Source organism: Calypte anna, chromosome 2 (genome assembly GCF_003957555.1).
Source record: "Calypte anna isolate BGI_N300 chromosome 2, bCalAnn1_v1.p, whole genome shotgun sequence".
Lineage (NCBI taxonomy): Eukaryota > Metazoa > Chordata > Aves > Apodiformes > Trochilidae > Calypte > Calypte anna.
This window is the reverse complement of record NC_044245.1, coordinates 102,097,347-102,114,374: the sequence shown is the minus strand read 5'-3', so window position 1 is coordinate 102,114,374 and position 17,028 is coordinate 102,097,347. Positions and strand designations below refer to the sequence as shown.

General features: G+C 39.2%; 1 protein-coding gene across 2 annotated transcripts in view; it reads right to left on the bottom strand.

Annotated features, from left to right (window-relative positions):
- Positions 1–17,028, bottom strand: part of MYOM1 (myomesin 1) — a 74,692-nt gene that overhangs the window by 54,373 nt on the left and 3,291 nt on the right. For both annotated transcript variants that reach the window (XM_030444158.1, XM_030444157.1), the window contains exons 2-5: positions 16,320–16,805; positions 7,972–8,109; positions 2,776–2,989; positions 1,385–1,542 (exon numbers count right to left, since the gene is read on the bottom strand). In XM_030444158.1, the coding sequence (XP_030300018.1) occupies positions 1,385–1,542; positions 2,776–2,989; positions 7,972–8,109; positions 16,320–16,750 (941 nt within the window). In that variant the 5' untranslated portion in view covers positions 16,751–16,805. The remainder of the gene's footprint in view (positions 1–1,384; positions 1,543–2,775; positions 2,990–7,971; positions 8,110–16,319; positions 16,806–17,028) is intronic.

The window sequence follows — 17,028 nt, the reverse complement described above, 5'->3', positions numbered from 1 at the left end:
ATGTCTCAGCGCTCGTGTTCCTGGTTAGGATTCAGGTTACAGAGCTGGACTACAGCCATAAGGGTAGCTGTTAGCTACCTTGCATTCCTTATGTCCAGCTGAGACCAGACTCAAAGGGTTTGTCTGGAATCCTCACTGGGAGGAATGTCAAAACAGGGTACTTGCTACCCTTACAAGAGAGGAAAAATGTGTTCCTGCAGAGCCTGGCTATCAGTTGTCTTTGTCCAAGGAGAGAGACAGAGTCACTTCACAGGAATCTGTCCTGGTAATGCCCTTCTTAATAGCACTGTTTCTTAATTTCCCTCAGATTAAGTGTTTTACATCTAAAATGATCAGAGTCCATCAAGAAATCAAGAAGTAAATTCTAAAATAGGAGTACTACTTAACATCATGCTATAGTAGATATTTTCTGCTGTCTCCACAAATACAATCCCCACAGAGCTTATTCCTAGTTAATGCTGAACACAGGCTTATTTCTTGTTCCTTTCATAAACACATTTGTATATTTTATATACACATTCTAGAAGAATTTTTTTAAGTCAATAGTGAGCATAATATCTCATTTTATGATTGAAAAGATTATTACCTATTACCTTCACAACTTGTTGGTATCTGTATGGTTGGAACAGGTAAGGAAGATCAGTTTAAGAGATGGTGAGACAGTAAAACTTCACAAGTCATTATTAAACTGAATTCAGTTTCATTTAGGGTAAACTTTAACTCAGGAGTCAAATTAGACTTTCAGCTACGACCAAGAGTACATTTTGGAATTCTTACAGTAAAGATTTGGTTCAAAGATCATTCAAGTGAATAGAAAGTTTCCAACAGACTCCAAAGCTTTCAGAAGATTTGGCTGATCCTGAATCTGTCTGCAGCCTTTGACTTCAAATGATTTTGCTGTGTCTGATATGAACACCCTGCATCATCAGATTTCAGTTTCATGGAGATTCTGTACTGTAGCTGCTCAGCAGCCACACAGCTTGCTCTTTACCAAATCATTCTTTAGTGTTTCGGGGAGATTAATGGCATTTGTAGACTAAACAAAGTACTCAGAAAACATTTTTTTAAGAATAATACTGACAGTAAATGAAACTGTTATTCTGCCTTGATCTGTAGGCAGAAAGAAAATATTGTGTGTCTCTATGAAAGAAAAAAAATCTTTGTATTGTTGTTACAGAAAGTTTCATTTTGCCTTTTAATTTTTTTTTTGTTGTGTTTTTTTTGTTTTTTTTGTAAAAGGTGACTTGGAAGGTGTTTGACAGGCCTCTCTACGTCATTTTTTTTAATTGAACTTGAATCTTTCCTGAAAAAAAGAGTACATTCACTGAGATAACTTCACATACTGGTTATGTGATGATGTTTATTAGTAGAGGTTCAAACTTACCAAGTAACACGGGGTGCTGGCCAGCCAGCCACAGAGCAACGAAATTTCACATTTTGCTTTTCCCAGACAGTGTGAGAACGAAGCTCAATAACAAACTCAGGAGCATGTAAAAGTTTATCTTGATTCATTTTTTTGTGGAATGCCTGAGTCTCTTCTATCTGGAAAAGAAACATTTGATTATAAACTCCAGCAGTTATAGCTGCAACCTATTAACATACAAGATTAACAATTATTAACAACATAATTTTTGTAAGAGCAGTAGAAAGGTTTGCAATTTTTATTTAAAAATCCAAATAGAAATATCTAATGTACTTATCTTACCTGGACACAGAAAACAAAGTTTTCACCTTCAAGTAGTTTTTCTTTGATTTTACTGACTTTTTCCCCTTAAGGCTATTGTAAGTAAAACTATTTCCCACCTTTATTTATTTATCTTAATACAAAGTGAAAGGTGAAAAAGGTCTGAAAGTCAGACGTCTTCTGTACATTTGTCTAATGTGAAATTATGTGTGCCTGGATCATCTCTGACAGACTGCTTTCAAACCTTCCCTGCTGATGGGATCTCTCATCATCCCAGAGTAACTGTTTCAACTGCTTGGTTATCAACAGAACTGGAAAATTCCTAATATACTTCAAATCTCGCTTTCTTAAAACTAAACTATTTATTTTCTATCTGAACTTTCACATATCTGGAGAATTACTGTTCCCTGGATTAAGGTTATCAATAGAAGGCAGTTTTCAGAATTCTCCATTTTTTTATAAACTGTGCAACACCAATTTTCCTTATGATTGTTGTTTCCCAGCTCTGGAAAGGTTCTACTTGTCCTCAACACTCGTAAACAGTGACTACTCATTATCAGAGGTCCAACAGTCTCCAACACAACAAAATAATTACCCCCTGGATTTTAATTACAATACATTTGTTAATACACTCTAGAATTGCATACATTTCTATATAACAATGACAGTCATTAAATTGACTGACATTAGATTTATGACCTGGTATAACTCCCAGATCCTCCAGTACCTCTACCTAGCCAAGCGTTCTTCGTTTACTTATTCTTTTTCTTTTTCTTCTGTGTGTAGTGATTTCCTTTGGTGGTTATCAAATTTCACCTTCACTGTTTCTCAGTTTTTCAGATTATGTTGAATGTTCTCCTTGTCCTTAAGAGGTGTTTACACCCCCTCCAGCCTAGTGTCTTGAGTATATTTTATAAGCAAATCACCAATTCTTTTGCTTAGAGTATTAATTAATTAAATGAAACATATTTTTACTTGATACATTCTGCCAATCTGGACATAACATATCATAACTATCCCAACAAATCCTAACTAACACCAAACAAAACAAGACCCGGGCTGTTTACAGCCTAGGTCTTTATGTCTTTTACCGTTTTCTGCAGGGCCACACGTTCAGCAGACTCCCGGATCGCTACTTTCCTTGATTTTTTTTCATGATACTCCTCTTCAGAAGTTGAAGAAGTGGCCACTTTGCTGACACTAATTCCTTCACCTGTAGCAAAAAGATTCCTCTTGGCAACATATGCAGCACTTTCTTTAATTCTTTCTTCTTCTGTGTCTGTGATCCCACTGATATTCACTGCTCTAAAAGAATTGTCAAAAAAGCAGGATCCCATTGGAAAAATGTTTAGAACATATTAAATTTCTACTTTCTATCAAGTTAACCATGTACAGTGGCCAACAGTCTTTCATAACACATTTCTGCTATTGCAGTCACATATGTATTGAAAGCAGAATCATGAAAGGATACTGGAGAATCACTGAATATTTCACTGTGCAAAGTTGAGAACATTTTCAGTACCTCTGTATAACTATGCCATACACATTTTCAGTTTAAGGATTTGTCCTGGTTTGAGAGAGTCAGAAGAAAAATTGCCTACAGCAATACCAACCTGAGACCTTATTGAACCCCACAGGCAGTCTGTGAGTGTAGCAGTTATAAGGTGGGAACAGACATGCCTATGGGGAGGAGGTGATGGAGCAGGTGGCCCAAATGGACCAATCAAGGCATTCCTTCCTGTCATGCTCAGCATAAAATGGTTCCTAGGAGAGTCTTCTTTTGGCCTCTTTGGGTGGTGTGCTGGCTGGATTGAAGTTTGCTTGCTTTGTCATTGATACCTGTGCTGCAGCTGATGTTCCTGCATCTTATTTTCTTGCTGGAGAAGAACATTGCTCACCAGGACAGGTCCTGCCTCCCAGACTAGGATCAGCTTGGCTACTCCAAGACTTTTGTGGACTGTCCTCAGGACCCTGGACACAGGCACTCCCATCTTCTGCTGAGTCCATTTTGAGACTTTTCTGCTTAGTAACTAAGGAGTGTGGATTCCATATTTAAATATTTTTATATATTTGTAGTTCATCATCATCATTACTACTTCATTACTAGTACATCATTACTACTATGTTATTAAACCTATTCTAGGTTTTTTCCAACCTTAAAGTTTCTCTCACTTATTCCCCTTTTTTTGTTCCTCTGGGAGGGTAGGGGGGGAGTGAGCATCTGTCACTTGGTTATTGGCTAAAACTGTGACATCATTATGCTGCTGTGGTTTCATATCTCCACTATAAAGATTAGTGGAAGTCATACCCACAGACCATCAGTTACTGACTTATGGCTGTGGCATTGATAATAGCACTACTAAGGGGGGAAAGGAGATAACTATGGCTATCTAACCATGTCCTCATTTGTTATACAAAAAAAGCATATTACTGTATATCACAAAAAATCTATATAAATAGAAAATTCAATTTTGTGATGCTTGTACGATGACTTTACTTTCAAATGTTTTCAAGAAAATTATTAAGAATTTTCTTGCAGCATGCTCCCTGGGCTTTCCACAGAGGTGAAAGGCAAAGAATGATTCCTGGGGGGTTCAATCCTGTTTCCATATTCTGTGTGGACATACCACTGCAGCCATAATTTTTTGGCACTGTCAAGGCATCATAGCTGCTATTGTAGTACACATAGAGTAAGGAGAGTTTTTTGGCTTAAGGAGAAACATCAATATTCTTCTGCTTTGTTTAGTTTCTTCAAGGTACCATTAGATGGCACAATGAAAAGTTCTGTTTAAATTCTTGTGAAGTGCCATCCAGTCAGCATTACAAAGAAGGCTGTATCTGTTTATTTCCAGAAAGCACTCAAGCCCATCCTCACTCGTTTATCATAAAATGCTTACTACTTCTAGAAAGTGAAAAAAGATTAGGAAGAATTTTTTTTCCACTTTCTTTAAGATTGCTAATATTAGGTATTTGATAGTACATCTCAACAAGATTTTGTCAAGAAAATTTGGAGCCAAACCCATAGTTAATTGTCCAGCCCTTTATCTTTGGGCTATGAAGTCATTCAGTGAGATGCAAGGCAGCCAAGCAGTGGAAAGTGCTGTAAACTTAATCACCCATAAAAACTGCTCAAAAGATTAAAAAACTTACTTAACAGCATGGAGCTTTGACCTCCCTCATTTTCAAATTCTGCCTTGAACTTTCTGTGTTTCAGTTAAAAGTTTATTTTATTAAAAATATAAATGGGGTGACAGATTCCTTTCACTTGGGCACATCAGCTCCCTGCACAAATACCATCTGAAGCTGCAGAGATATTGTCAAGATTTCTAAAGACAGTTTTGAGAACTCTGTTTAATGACTAGGAATTTAACTATCTACACAGTTTAAATGAATCAGTGGCATTTTTCTTCAAAGCAAGCTAAGATAGCTTCCTCCTTAATTACAGTAGTTGAGATCATGCAATTTTACAGTATAGACCTGCTCCTCAAGGCACAGAGCATCTTCTGGGGAACAATGAATATCCTCAGACTCATACAGGGCTCAGCCTAGTCATCTACAGTAGTGCTTCCCAGATGCTTTTGGTTAACAGTAATAAATATTTAGATTTTCTAATAATTTCTTCTTGCTATAATCTTCCCAGATCAAAGAGAAGCATATTCCTTGAAATGATGATGCATTAGAATCAGCACACAGGACCATTTAAGAGTTGATTTTGCAGTCAGGCCTTAGAGGTTTCAGTAGAAAAAAAGCTTTAAGCAGAAACAACAGGATCAAATCCCATACAGCACACACAAAATGTTATTTAAAGGGTATCTACCTTTTTCAGTCCTTTGGCATAGGCTCACTTGTGTTTGCAAATAGTTCCAAGAGCGACATCCAGTATCTTTAGCAGTTATGGCTTTAAATCAATCTGTTTTATCATCTAGAACACTGTCTGGCTGTCCTTAATTTTATTTTACAGGGATTAGCTAGGTGTTTAAAGAGTGGTGAAGTGAATAATCTAAGTGAGGGAGTTTTTTACAGCAGAACCTGGGGACTCTGAGATAGAACCAAGTAATCGAAAACGGTGACACGGTGCTGAAGGTCATCCAGCAGCATGGATAAGAACTCTGACAAACCAAGAGCCCTGACCTTTACAAATAACAATTCTGTGTAAAAGTTATCTGCCATGGGAAGCAACACATCAGCTTCACAGGAGAATTTGGGAATGATATATAATTAACCACATAGTCCAACAGGCTTCAGCTGTTATCTTTCAAACAAAAATAAATATCTGACAGGAACGTGGCGTGCAACTTCCGCAGTGTTGGCATGCAGTCATGAACATGATGGCAACAGAAGAAAGGCCTAAAGAAGATATGCCAACTATTTTCATGCCATATTGCACTGGGCACCCTAATAATAATAATATGTCGTTTTTATATATTTTGACTAATTAAAAAAAAGAACCAAACAAAACCCCCAAACAACTGCTTTGGTTATTTCAGTGGCAAAAAAACCTCACACGAGTTCCTGAGCTGCCATGTGCAAAAAGTAAGATTGATACCAACAATAGGAAGAATCATAGAAACATAGCATCATAGAATGATTTGGGTTGGAAGGACCTCTAAAAGTCATCTCATCCAACACCCCTGAAGTATGAAGGGACATCCTCAGCTAGATCAGGTTGCTCAGAGCCTTGTCAAGAAAATTAACATTAATAAATATATAAGAATCCGACAGTAACTCTTAATATAAGATCCCAAAGTATTACACAGACACATGATGTTACACACCACCACACTGAGTTAGAATGCAGATGAATTCATTTTACAAGAAGGAAAGAAAAAAAAAGATGTTTTTTTAAGATTTGTTAAGATTCATTAACATGATGTCTTAAGATCACAGGGACCTATAAAAAAGCTAACACTGTCATCCAGAACTAGTCATGATTTTCAGCTATTGACCAACATGATAAATTTTACTTCTGTAGGCTCTAGGCACAATAAAAAAGGAAGATATTTGTTAGAGAGCATGAGAGACAGATGATGAACTGCAAATCTATTGCTATGTAAGCAGAAAAACTGGGTGAAGTACAAAGCTACTTGTGAGAAGCCTTGAAAACATATGTTTTGTGTGAGACATATTTATGTATTTCTGTCACAGAAGATATATAAGAAAATCTGAAGAAACTATTTTAAAATGCAGCAATGTATGCTTCTGGATGTTGGCTGGATCAAAGAGTGGTGAATCCAACACTGAAATGTACAAGGGTTGAGGAAAAAATTACTCCAGGATGGTAGGAAGGAAATATTAAAATCCAGAACTGCTGGTCTCATCACAAACACTCAAAAAGTAAAGTAATAATATCTCCTATTGACAAGATGGAACTCAGTTTCATATGAAAGCAAATGTTTGGCCACAAAGCAGAAGTGACACTGGGTGTTGATTAATCAGTAGACAGAAAAGCACTGGCTCCCAGATACATCTTGGAAATGTCCACGGAAAAACACTGGGCTGCAGAAGAAAGTCAAGTGGAAAGAAGGTTCCTACTCAACTGCAGGTGGGCAAGAAATTTTTCTCCTGGCCTCCAAGCAAGAAGCAGTTTTCCATTGCACACCCTGCTATGCATTAACTGGACAAGTGACTTTACTCAAACTGTCAGAGACTCCTAATAAAATCAGCATGCCATACCCCAAAAAGGACAGGGGAGCCTCCTTGCTTGTGTTGGTTCTGGCTCCCACATAAAGTTCATATTCAGGTTTACTGAGAACACAGATGCAGCAAGATGTATTACATCCACAGTCACCGTGCAATAAATGCCACCAACATGTGAGCTTGGTATGAATCATTATGATGATTTGACATTTGGCTTTATTCCAAGTGTTACCTGGTGCCAGTAAAAAAAAATAGCATTTTGTTTCGTTCTTTCTATGTTTAATGCTTGGTAGGAGGCATGGAATTAGAGAACAAATCTTCACACCAAGAGAATAGGCTAAAAGTATGTGGAAAACATGCTTGTCCAGTTTCAAATAGGAAGAGTTATACTATCTTAATTTCATAGAAAGTGGCCCTGGTGACGTGTTTAAAACAAAGTCCAGACACCCACATTCATTTGCCCTGGCTCTGTATGCTCAATTTCTCATTTTCTGCCTGTTGACTTCTTGATTTTCTATCCCTCATGTGAACTGCAAACAATTACCTTGAGATTCATGAGAATAAAAAGAGATTAATGGATTTGTTATTTTTTTAATTTTATAAATAAAATGTCAGAAATAAGATACCACACAAAAGAAAAATAAGCATACCGTCCTGTGAATATGGGCACTGAGTAGTCAGTGACTTCATTCTCCTTGTCCTCTGATACCAAACTCTGTTTTGCTCTCTTTGCTTTGGGACTCATCTTATAGGACTGATCTTCAATCATTAAACTGGAATCTTTCAGTCTGAAATAAAAATAATATTTTTAAATTCAGGGAAAAGAAGAGTTTTAAAGAAACACTCCGAAATAAGTTTAAAGTACTAAAATGTTTTGTTGTCTCTTGTTTGATACGAAAGAAGTGTAATTTTTAATAACCAGGGCTTTGGAGTTATTAAGCACATCACTAAATGCACTTTTGAAAAATTCATAATTATAAATGTAACACTGATGCCCCTTGATATTAAATATAGATAGTGAGAATAAACAATAAATCTGATAGCACTGCACCTTAAATGGCTTCTTGGTTTGGGACTTGGAGAGATTGAGTACCCAGTTTTGGTAGCTACTGACATAACTGAGACTACTGAGTAATTTGAAGGTTGTGTCCGAACTCATAACCTCCACTTTTCCAAAGTTTACAGTCCTGAATTTGTCTGGTCCACAACCAAAATATATTCAAAGTAATAATGCATTTAAATCTCTACAGAAATTGTAGGGCAGCATATTGTCCAGTAACCAGTGCTGCCATTCCGACTGCTCTCCTGTACCACCCCAGTCCATGGAAAGAAAAGTGAAATAACACACTTCAACATAGCATGGATAAATAGAGAATGAGTAGCAAGAACAGAAAGCAAACCAAAGGGAAGGCTTCCCCTCCCATCAGCTGGGAAGGAATTCTGATGGGTGTGAAGTGTATTTGAGGGAGTCATCTTGAGTTCATTTTTAACATGGCTACAAACTGTATTAACAAAGCTCCAAGTATCTCCATCTTTTTTTCCCAATGCAACACCTCTCTAACTCCTAGATCTAAGGAACATCCTAATTAGCTGTCAGCCTTTTTAAAATCCCCAGTGTCTGTTCATCTCTGTCTCAACATGACCAAGGAAAATCTGTGTGTCTTTTTCTGGTCTGGAGATTTGTCTACACGGCATAAACTTCCTGCTTATGTGCATAGGTACAGGAGCTGAATTAAGGCATGTGGTTTCTCATCAAGGCTCTTTAGCTCAGACATGTACCACTAACATGGCTACACTTCTTCCCACACCCTGGGAAGCTCACACTGCTGTCACTCCACAGCATGCTGTACACATATATGGGTTTTGAAATTCATGCTAGCACTGAACCTCTGAGAATGCTACACATGTATGATATAAAATTACAGACACATATTTGGTCTAATGCTTTCCTGAGGCTGAAGCCTTGCAAGAGTACCAAGCTTCGGAGATGCGACCAACACAAGTCACACCAGGAAAACTGCTTAATTTCCAAAAAATGTGTTAAAAATCTATCCATGTAAGACCCTGTGCGTGAGATCACACAAGTGTAGTTTCATTCTCCTATATTTCTTCCCTTCATTTCTTTGTGCCTATCCCTCTGCTCAGACTGACTTCTCTCCCTGACCTGTTAAATCAGTCTCCCATTCTCTAGCTCTCTTAATGGCTTTCTTACTGTCATTTCTTCTTAATCTTCACCCAGTTCCCTTCCTGAACTTCACATCCTCTCTCACATCTGCTTTCTAGTCCTCATCTCTTTGCCCTGCCACTCCCAGCATCATCAGTAAGAGTTTCCCACACTTTCTGCTTGCTCTCCATCTCATGCAACTCATCTGTAACCATTTTGCCCAGCACTGCAGTGATGCAGCCCTCTCCTCTCTGCTCCCTGGGTGTCCACTCTGTAGCCACCACCACCATGTCTACAGCACCACAGCCAAGAAACACTTGGCACAGACCAGGAAAAATTTCCTTCCTCTTCCTTCCCAGTTTCCACTCAAATAAACGTCCAGACAGAGAGAGCTGAGCATGGCAGGCATCACTGGGTCAGCCAAGACACAAACTGAGCCTACAGGAGGGACAGGCTCCCTGCACTGGGCTCTGATGCCAGATGCATCCCAAAGCAGCCAGCAGGGGTGTCCAAGGGTGGGGGACCCAGATCCAGGGACAGAAATCCCAGTAGAAATCACTTGGAAACAGCCCAAGCAGAGTAAAATAAAAGGGAAGAGATGGAATGGACCAGGGTATGCAATGGCCTCACTCCTGGGTTGGGCACCAATGTGGTTGCCATCATTACAGTCAACCACAAATGCTTAGGGAGAATGTATTGTCAGATAAATGCTGAGAGACATCAAAGGCAAAATATTTTAATTTTTTTTCAGAAATTATCTGTGGTCTTTAAGGAGCAGCAGTTCTTTGCTTAGCAGGCGGCTTTTATTCCTGTCCTATTTTAAAATGGGACAAGCCTGGAAGTTTGATTTACACCAGATTTCCTAGGGGCTCTAGGCTGAACCCTCTCAGAGGCCACTTGATTCTTGGTTGTTTCGTTTGCAATTTATAATCTCTTTTGTACTTACATGCAGCTCTGTGTGGGAAAAATTATTCCTCTGCATTTCTTTCACTGTTTTCTGCAATAACATTACATGGCCATGCTTACCTCCTCCCAAGGTAAGAACCCCTGTGTCTTACCTTGTCTAGGCAGAAGGTATCCCACACATCCCAATACCCTGCTTGCTGATCTCCAGCCCTTCCCTAATTTCAGACTGTACTTCTTAAGGTGAGATGATCAGAACTGCAACTGGTACTCCAGCTGTGAGCATACCTCGGATTAGCATACTGACAAGATATGCTTTCTGGTTTATTTTCACTTCTCCTCACTGATGTTCCAAAATTTCTAATTGCTTCATGACCACATCAGAGCATACAGCTGATGTTTTCAAAAAAGGTACCCCACGTAATTCCAAATTATTTTTTTAAATGGTACTGCATAAGCCAAGAGCTAAGATGAATAAATTATAAGAAGTGGAAATGCTTCCTTTTTGCAAATCCTCCTATTATTTGCTTTTGTTCATGGAGGCTATATGGAGGCCTCCATGTGTAGAAAAACACATTCAAATGGGGATCTTTGCATGGGAAAACAAATTGGTCTTTACTATAATTAAAATTATTTCCCTGTTTTCCTTTTGTTATTACTATTTCTTGCTGTGCAACACAAAAATCAAACCCTACTTACAAGCATTATTTAAGTAACCCAAATGAAGACTTCAGTTTTTTGAACCAGACTGTAAAATCTTGCCCTTTATTTTAAAATGTTCCAACCTTTTACCTGATATGTGGAACAGGATCTCCCTGGAGGAGAAGGAACAAGGTATCAGTGCTCTCTAGTTTCACCAGGAGGAACAGTACCATGACCTTTTAACAGCTTTCAGCCTCATTTGATCTGCCCAGCTAGTGTATGCATGTGTTTTTCCAGGTCAGATATTATCTGTACTGCCTTATCAAAGTTAGTGACCCAAGCTTAGTGTTCTCATTTCTTGATGGTTTTCAGCACATTAAAATAGCAATGACAGCATTTGCTTAGTTTCTCAGAAGGTCACTGAAATGGGAGTTGGGTGACTGCAAATGCTAAAGGGACAGGTATTGTCCTGTTGAGATGTAAAAAACAGATGGACACTGTTAGCTTTTCCTTCTAGCCCAACAGGGGAAGTAAATGCAATGGCACTGTGCAGGGCCTCTGAAACCCCCAACCAAAGATTTTGTTTTGACATCTTGTATCAGAAATAAATATACTGCAATATACTGGCATTGCTCTTGTTTCTCTGCCTGAAGGGACACATTTCCCATGCTGTGCAAAGACACCCTGCACCCAGTGGATGTAGGTATGTGCCCTATGGACCACAGCACCCTATTTTATAGACAATCCACCTCTTCGTGAAAGGGCCCATTTACACCTCTAGAAAATAATGTATATTGTCCTTAGCATGATTGGTTTACACTTATGTCTTACATTATTCCAACAGCTGGCAGGTATCCACTTGGGACACACAATAGCTGTACCAGCTGTACCTGGTACCTCCATTAGCAAGAGGCATTTTCCAGGCTCTGTTTCCAGCAGCTGCTTCTTTCCTAATGTGCAATATATTTGTTAACCATGAATAGGAGAGATTGGACTTGCAAAAAGAGAGAAGGAGAGAAAAAAGAAAAGAGGGATTTTCAAAAGGGACCTCTTTAAAGCCACCCTCTAAAGATGAGAAATGCTCTTCAGTGACTATATTCATTTAAAGTTGCTGAAAGATTTGTCACAGGCCCTGGCAATACTGCTGGAAATAATCACGCTGCTTTCTCTAACATGGCTTCCACAGCAACATTTTTTGAAGGGGAATTGTTTCCACATAGCAGAAACATTAAAACAATTTCCATGCTTGGCTATGACTCGGAAGCCACCTTCTTAACCCTCATCTATAATAAACCAACAGATAAGCAGTGCCAGTAGGGATCTCAAGAGCAGAGTCTTCTCACGTTTCTTCACGTGTGTTATTTACTCAGTCCAGTGATGATCCAGGTCACACTATTGCTCTGAACAGCATTCACTCCTGGTGTCTGGCAGCATAATTAATTGCAAGTTAGTAAGGCATCTCTCCTCTGCTTGTTTATTTTACCTGAATTATGCCAGGTCTTCTGTGCTGTTTCTCCTGGACTGAAAAACATATCCAAATGCCTGAGCCACACCAATAACTTGTTTTATCTCTAAGCATTTCTCTGACCCATTTGGTGGCCAATAGCAAGTCTGTGACACAATGGGATTTTCTGATACTGCTGGCCAGGAAAATAAAACTCAAAGGTTGAGTAAAGGCAAATGACTGAGCTTCCAAAAAAAACCCCACTAGATAAGCAAGTTTAATCCAGCCATCCCATTTGAAAGGCCCAAAGCACCTTTGGCAGACCTGACTTAAAGCTTCTGAGAACCACATGGAGGGTGGAGAGATGCCATGAGAAGAAGGTTCTCCCACAGGAAATAACCTGTCCATGCTGCAGTCACCAAGGATGGGACAGAGAAGAGGATGTGTGGCCACAACAACAGTTCTTGGGAGACAGCTGCCATCCTTTGCCCACTCCTTAGGGAGACAGCATCCCCCAGTCCTCCTGACTCCACAGAGGCCAAAGGAAGCAGTGTTTTGCCACAGGTGGCACCACGAGATACCTTGTAAAGAGGGATGGGTTGTGAAGTGGGAACCTTTACACAAAAAACTTTTCTTTTAGAAGCCCCAGGTTCTGCAAACTGTAACCAGCAAAGCTACAAGCTTCTGTGTTTACCCCTTAGAATCATAGAATCATAGAATTGGCTGGGTTGGAAGGGACCTCTGAGATCATCAAGTCCAACCCTTGAACCACCGTTGCGGTTGCTAGACCATGGCACTGAGTGCCACATCCAGTCTCTTTTTAAATATCTCCAGGGATGGAGAATCCACTACTTCCCGGGGCAGCCCATTCCAATGCCTGATCACCCTCTTGGTAAAGAAATTCTTTCTGATATCTAACCTAAACTTCCCCTGGCACAACTTAAGGCCATGCCCTCTTGTCTTGTTGAAAGTTGTCTGGGAAAAGAGACCAATCCCCACCTGGCTACACCCTCCTTTCAGGGAGTTGTAGAGAGCGATGAGGTCTCCCCTGAGCCGCCTCTTCTTCTTCTTGCTTTCACCAGTTTGAATTTCTCACCTTTACTTCTTCAAGCTGTCATGCTGTGAAGAAGACCTACAGTTCAGGGGAGGGGGGCTGCCCACTTACAAAGGGACCTCTTTTTGTTTTGTTTGAAACACAAGCTGCATCTCCTTCAAGCTGCCTTTGTCCATGCTCTGGGCACAATTTCCACTCGAGCGAAGCCTCAGTGACAGAGAATTGGGTTCAGGTCAAAGTCTTGCAGTTTAGCTGGTCCTTAGTCCCTCCCTGCTGTTTTGCCATGATAAATTCTCCACATAGCACTAACTGCAAGTCAACACTGTTGTGTTATGAATACTCTCTTCTGTAAGATGGCTACAAAGAATGATGAGACTTAAATTTTGCAGGTATAGTAAAGTTTAGCAACAGCTACTTTGGCTAAAAACAAGAAGTGACTTGAATAAAATCTCTGTATTTCAATAGTATAGTCTTCGTGTTGGGCTTTATGGGGTTTATCTATTATACATAAATGTATATTTGATGTTGAAATCCAATGATATGCAATAATCAATTGCCAGCAGAAGAATTTTATCTGGATTCAGATTTGTGGGTCCGTTCAGGTGTCAAGCAACCACCACTGTTGTAGGCTAATTAGGCACAGCATTTCAGTTCAGGGTCCTCTCCTTTTTGAAAATTAAAAGTGTTTGAGGACTCTTCTTTTAGTTTTGCTACACCATTCCTTTCATAAGAATTAAATCAGAAAGTCTTTAATTAGCCCAATTTATTTCAGTAACACTTTTTGTCTCCACATTATTACTTGAAGTGTTTTGGAGAAGATAGTTTGATTTTGAGTAAGATGATAGCACAAACCTGGAAAAAAATATTTTAAATTGGCACCACATTTACCCATGTAGTTGCTCTATTGTAGTTGATCTATTTTATTACCTCTTGCAAACTGCAGGAAAATGGACTGCAAAAGCCAAATAAATACCAAGATAGAGGCCATATTAATTATAAAATTAGGTTAATTACTGAAATAATAATTCAGAACCATATTCAGTTATGTATTAATTAAGTTTTGTGCAAAAGAGAGTCTCATGAGCCCTAGTCTTACACAGCAGCACTGAGTTTCTCAAAACTCCAATACAAGGACAGGATACAGACAAAGTTACATCTAAGACATTCTTATCTTTGCTTAGCAGGGTTGTACACCAATATGTTGGCAACTCTTGTACAAAAAGTAGCTTGGAAGTTATCACTAACCATACTATTTTAAAACAAAGCTATTTTCTCAAACAAAACTTCAGGAAATGTGGAAATTTTTTGATTTCTCTCCCAGTTAAGCAGCTCCATTTTCTTTAATATTATTTTGCTGACTTCAGAGGAGTTCCTGGTGAGAACACACAGCTTCCAGAAGAAACTCATTTAACAAACCAGAGTAACTGTGACATGGAAGCAGGTTTTGGCTTTTTTTGCAACTTCAAGTAATGTTACCATTTCTTATAGGAACATTTTCTATGAGAAGAAGGAGGCTTTGGGTTAGGGTCAGCAGCAGAGTGTAGGCACAGCTGCATCACCACAGAAATTTATATTATCTTCCCCTACCAAACACCCTCAGTCAGTCCCAGCACCTCCAGTTTGCTTCCCTTCATCAGCAGGTTAGAAATGAGCTTCTTGCTCATTTGTGCTTGATTATTTGCACAAGTAAAATTGTTTCACCAGCAAAGACTTGCTATTACCCTGTCCAAGACAGTCAAGCAATCAAATGGTTCATCTGGCCACCAGCAGCTTAAAGATTCAAACTCCTGCACAGACCCAGGCAAATAAAGACTTCAGTTGCAATCACAAAGTATTGTTTACTGAGGTACAGGTAGTCTTTCCTTCAGTGGTTTTGTCCAAAATTCCATATTTATCCACAATCCTTGGAGGATATTTAATTTTAAGTATTTAAACTTTTCTGACAGACAAGTCTTAATCATCTCTGCTAATAATGCTCTGAATTTTTTATTAACATAACAGTGAGCAGATGTTTTGGACTATAATTTGTTGATCATTTCCTCTATTGCTAACAGCTGCTCTAATCTTACTTTAATACTCCCCTAATTTCTGTAAATCTCTGAGATATATATAAGCAATGTGAGGCTATGATATCTAAAATATTCTGCTAATGTAATTGCTGCAGTAATATTTATTTTAATTAAACAAAAAAACATAGTAGCTAAGTGTAGATGTTCTCCTAGTGCAAGAGGAACACTTCAGAGTATTCCTACTTTGGAAACAGTAAGTCTTAATCCATATTCTGTGTGCAAATTTCAGTTTCTTGAAACATTCAGTGTAAGAATGAATAGTCTGAAAAAGAGTTTTTTAATTATATATGGGCATGCCAGCGTAAAGTTATGCAAACAGCCCTAAGTTCTTTTACTGTTCCAACCTGGCCAGATAAGAGCAAAAGCTGTATCAACACTGCATATTAAATACAGCTGTACTACTATGGCTAAATACTTTGGAAGGAAAGGTGGCTCATCCCTAACCAGTTTGGAGTGTGACCATGTTGTCATTCAGCCACACTAGCATGGCCAGTGCTCTTCTTACCAGTCCAACCATCACACGTGAATTAGTCCAACAAATTAAACTGACCACAGACCTTCCCATTGCCAAAGCCAAAGGAAAACCCCAAGCCTGGAAAAGACATTAAGAAGTTATAGAGACAACTTCTGTGGAAGAGGAGGAGAGTTTTGCCATTGACTTCCGTGGGAAGTAGTTGCATATTACTCTTTCAAAATATTTTTTCAAAGACAGATTTGCTTACCCAAGACTGTAGGCTTCAGATCCCAGCCTGTAGGCTGCAGCCAGCTTGTTGACGGATTCAGACCCATGGCTGTAGGCAGCTGAGGTGTTGCTCAGCGATTCAGACTCAAGACTGTAGGCAGCAGACCTCTTGCTTTGTGCAGCAGACTGATCATAGGCTGCAGATCCATAGCTGTAGGCTGCTGACTCAAGGTCATAGGCTGAAGAAGAGCCATGGCTGTATGCTGCTGAAGAGTCAAGGCTGAAGCCTGCTGCAGATGCATGGCGATAAGCTGCAGAGCTCCTGGCATAAGCTGTAGATCCTTGAGCATAGACAGCAGATTTGCTCTTGGTTTCCTTTTGGTACTGGCTGACAGTGGACTGCAGTGCTTTATGGCGGTACGCGTGGTCGTAGTGGTCGTGGTGCCTTTGGTAGAACGGTAAAGACATCATGGCTGGCTCCTGAGTTGGTTTTTACTGCACGTTTATTAAGGTAACAGGACAATGTCTGAAAGAGAACAGACCAAGCATAAGGACTAATGTTAGCATGCAAATAACACAGAAAATAAAAGCTAACCCAGAAATTAAAAAATCAAGCACGGTAGGTTTGGGTTTTCTATATATGATGTTTTTTAAACATAAGGGTAGGTTTGTATTTAAGTTTCAAGATGCTAGTATACTATTCATCAGGAACAGAAAATCTTGCACTATTTTGTATGTCCATTTGTAGC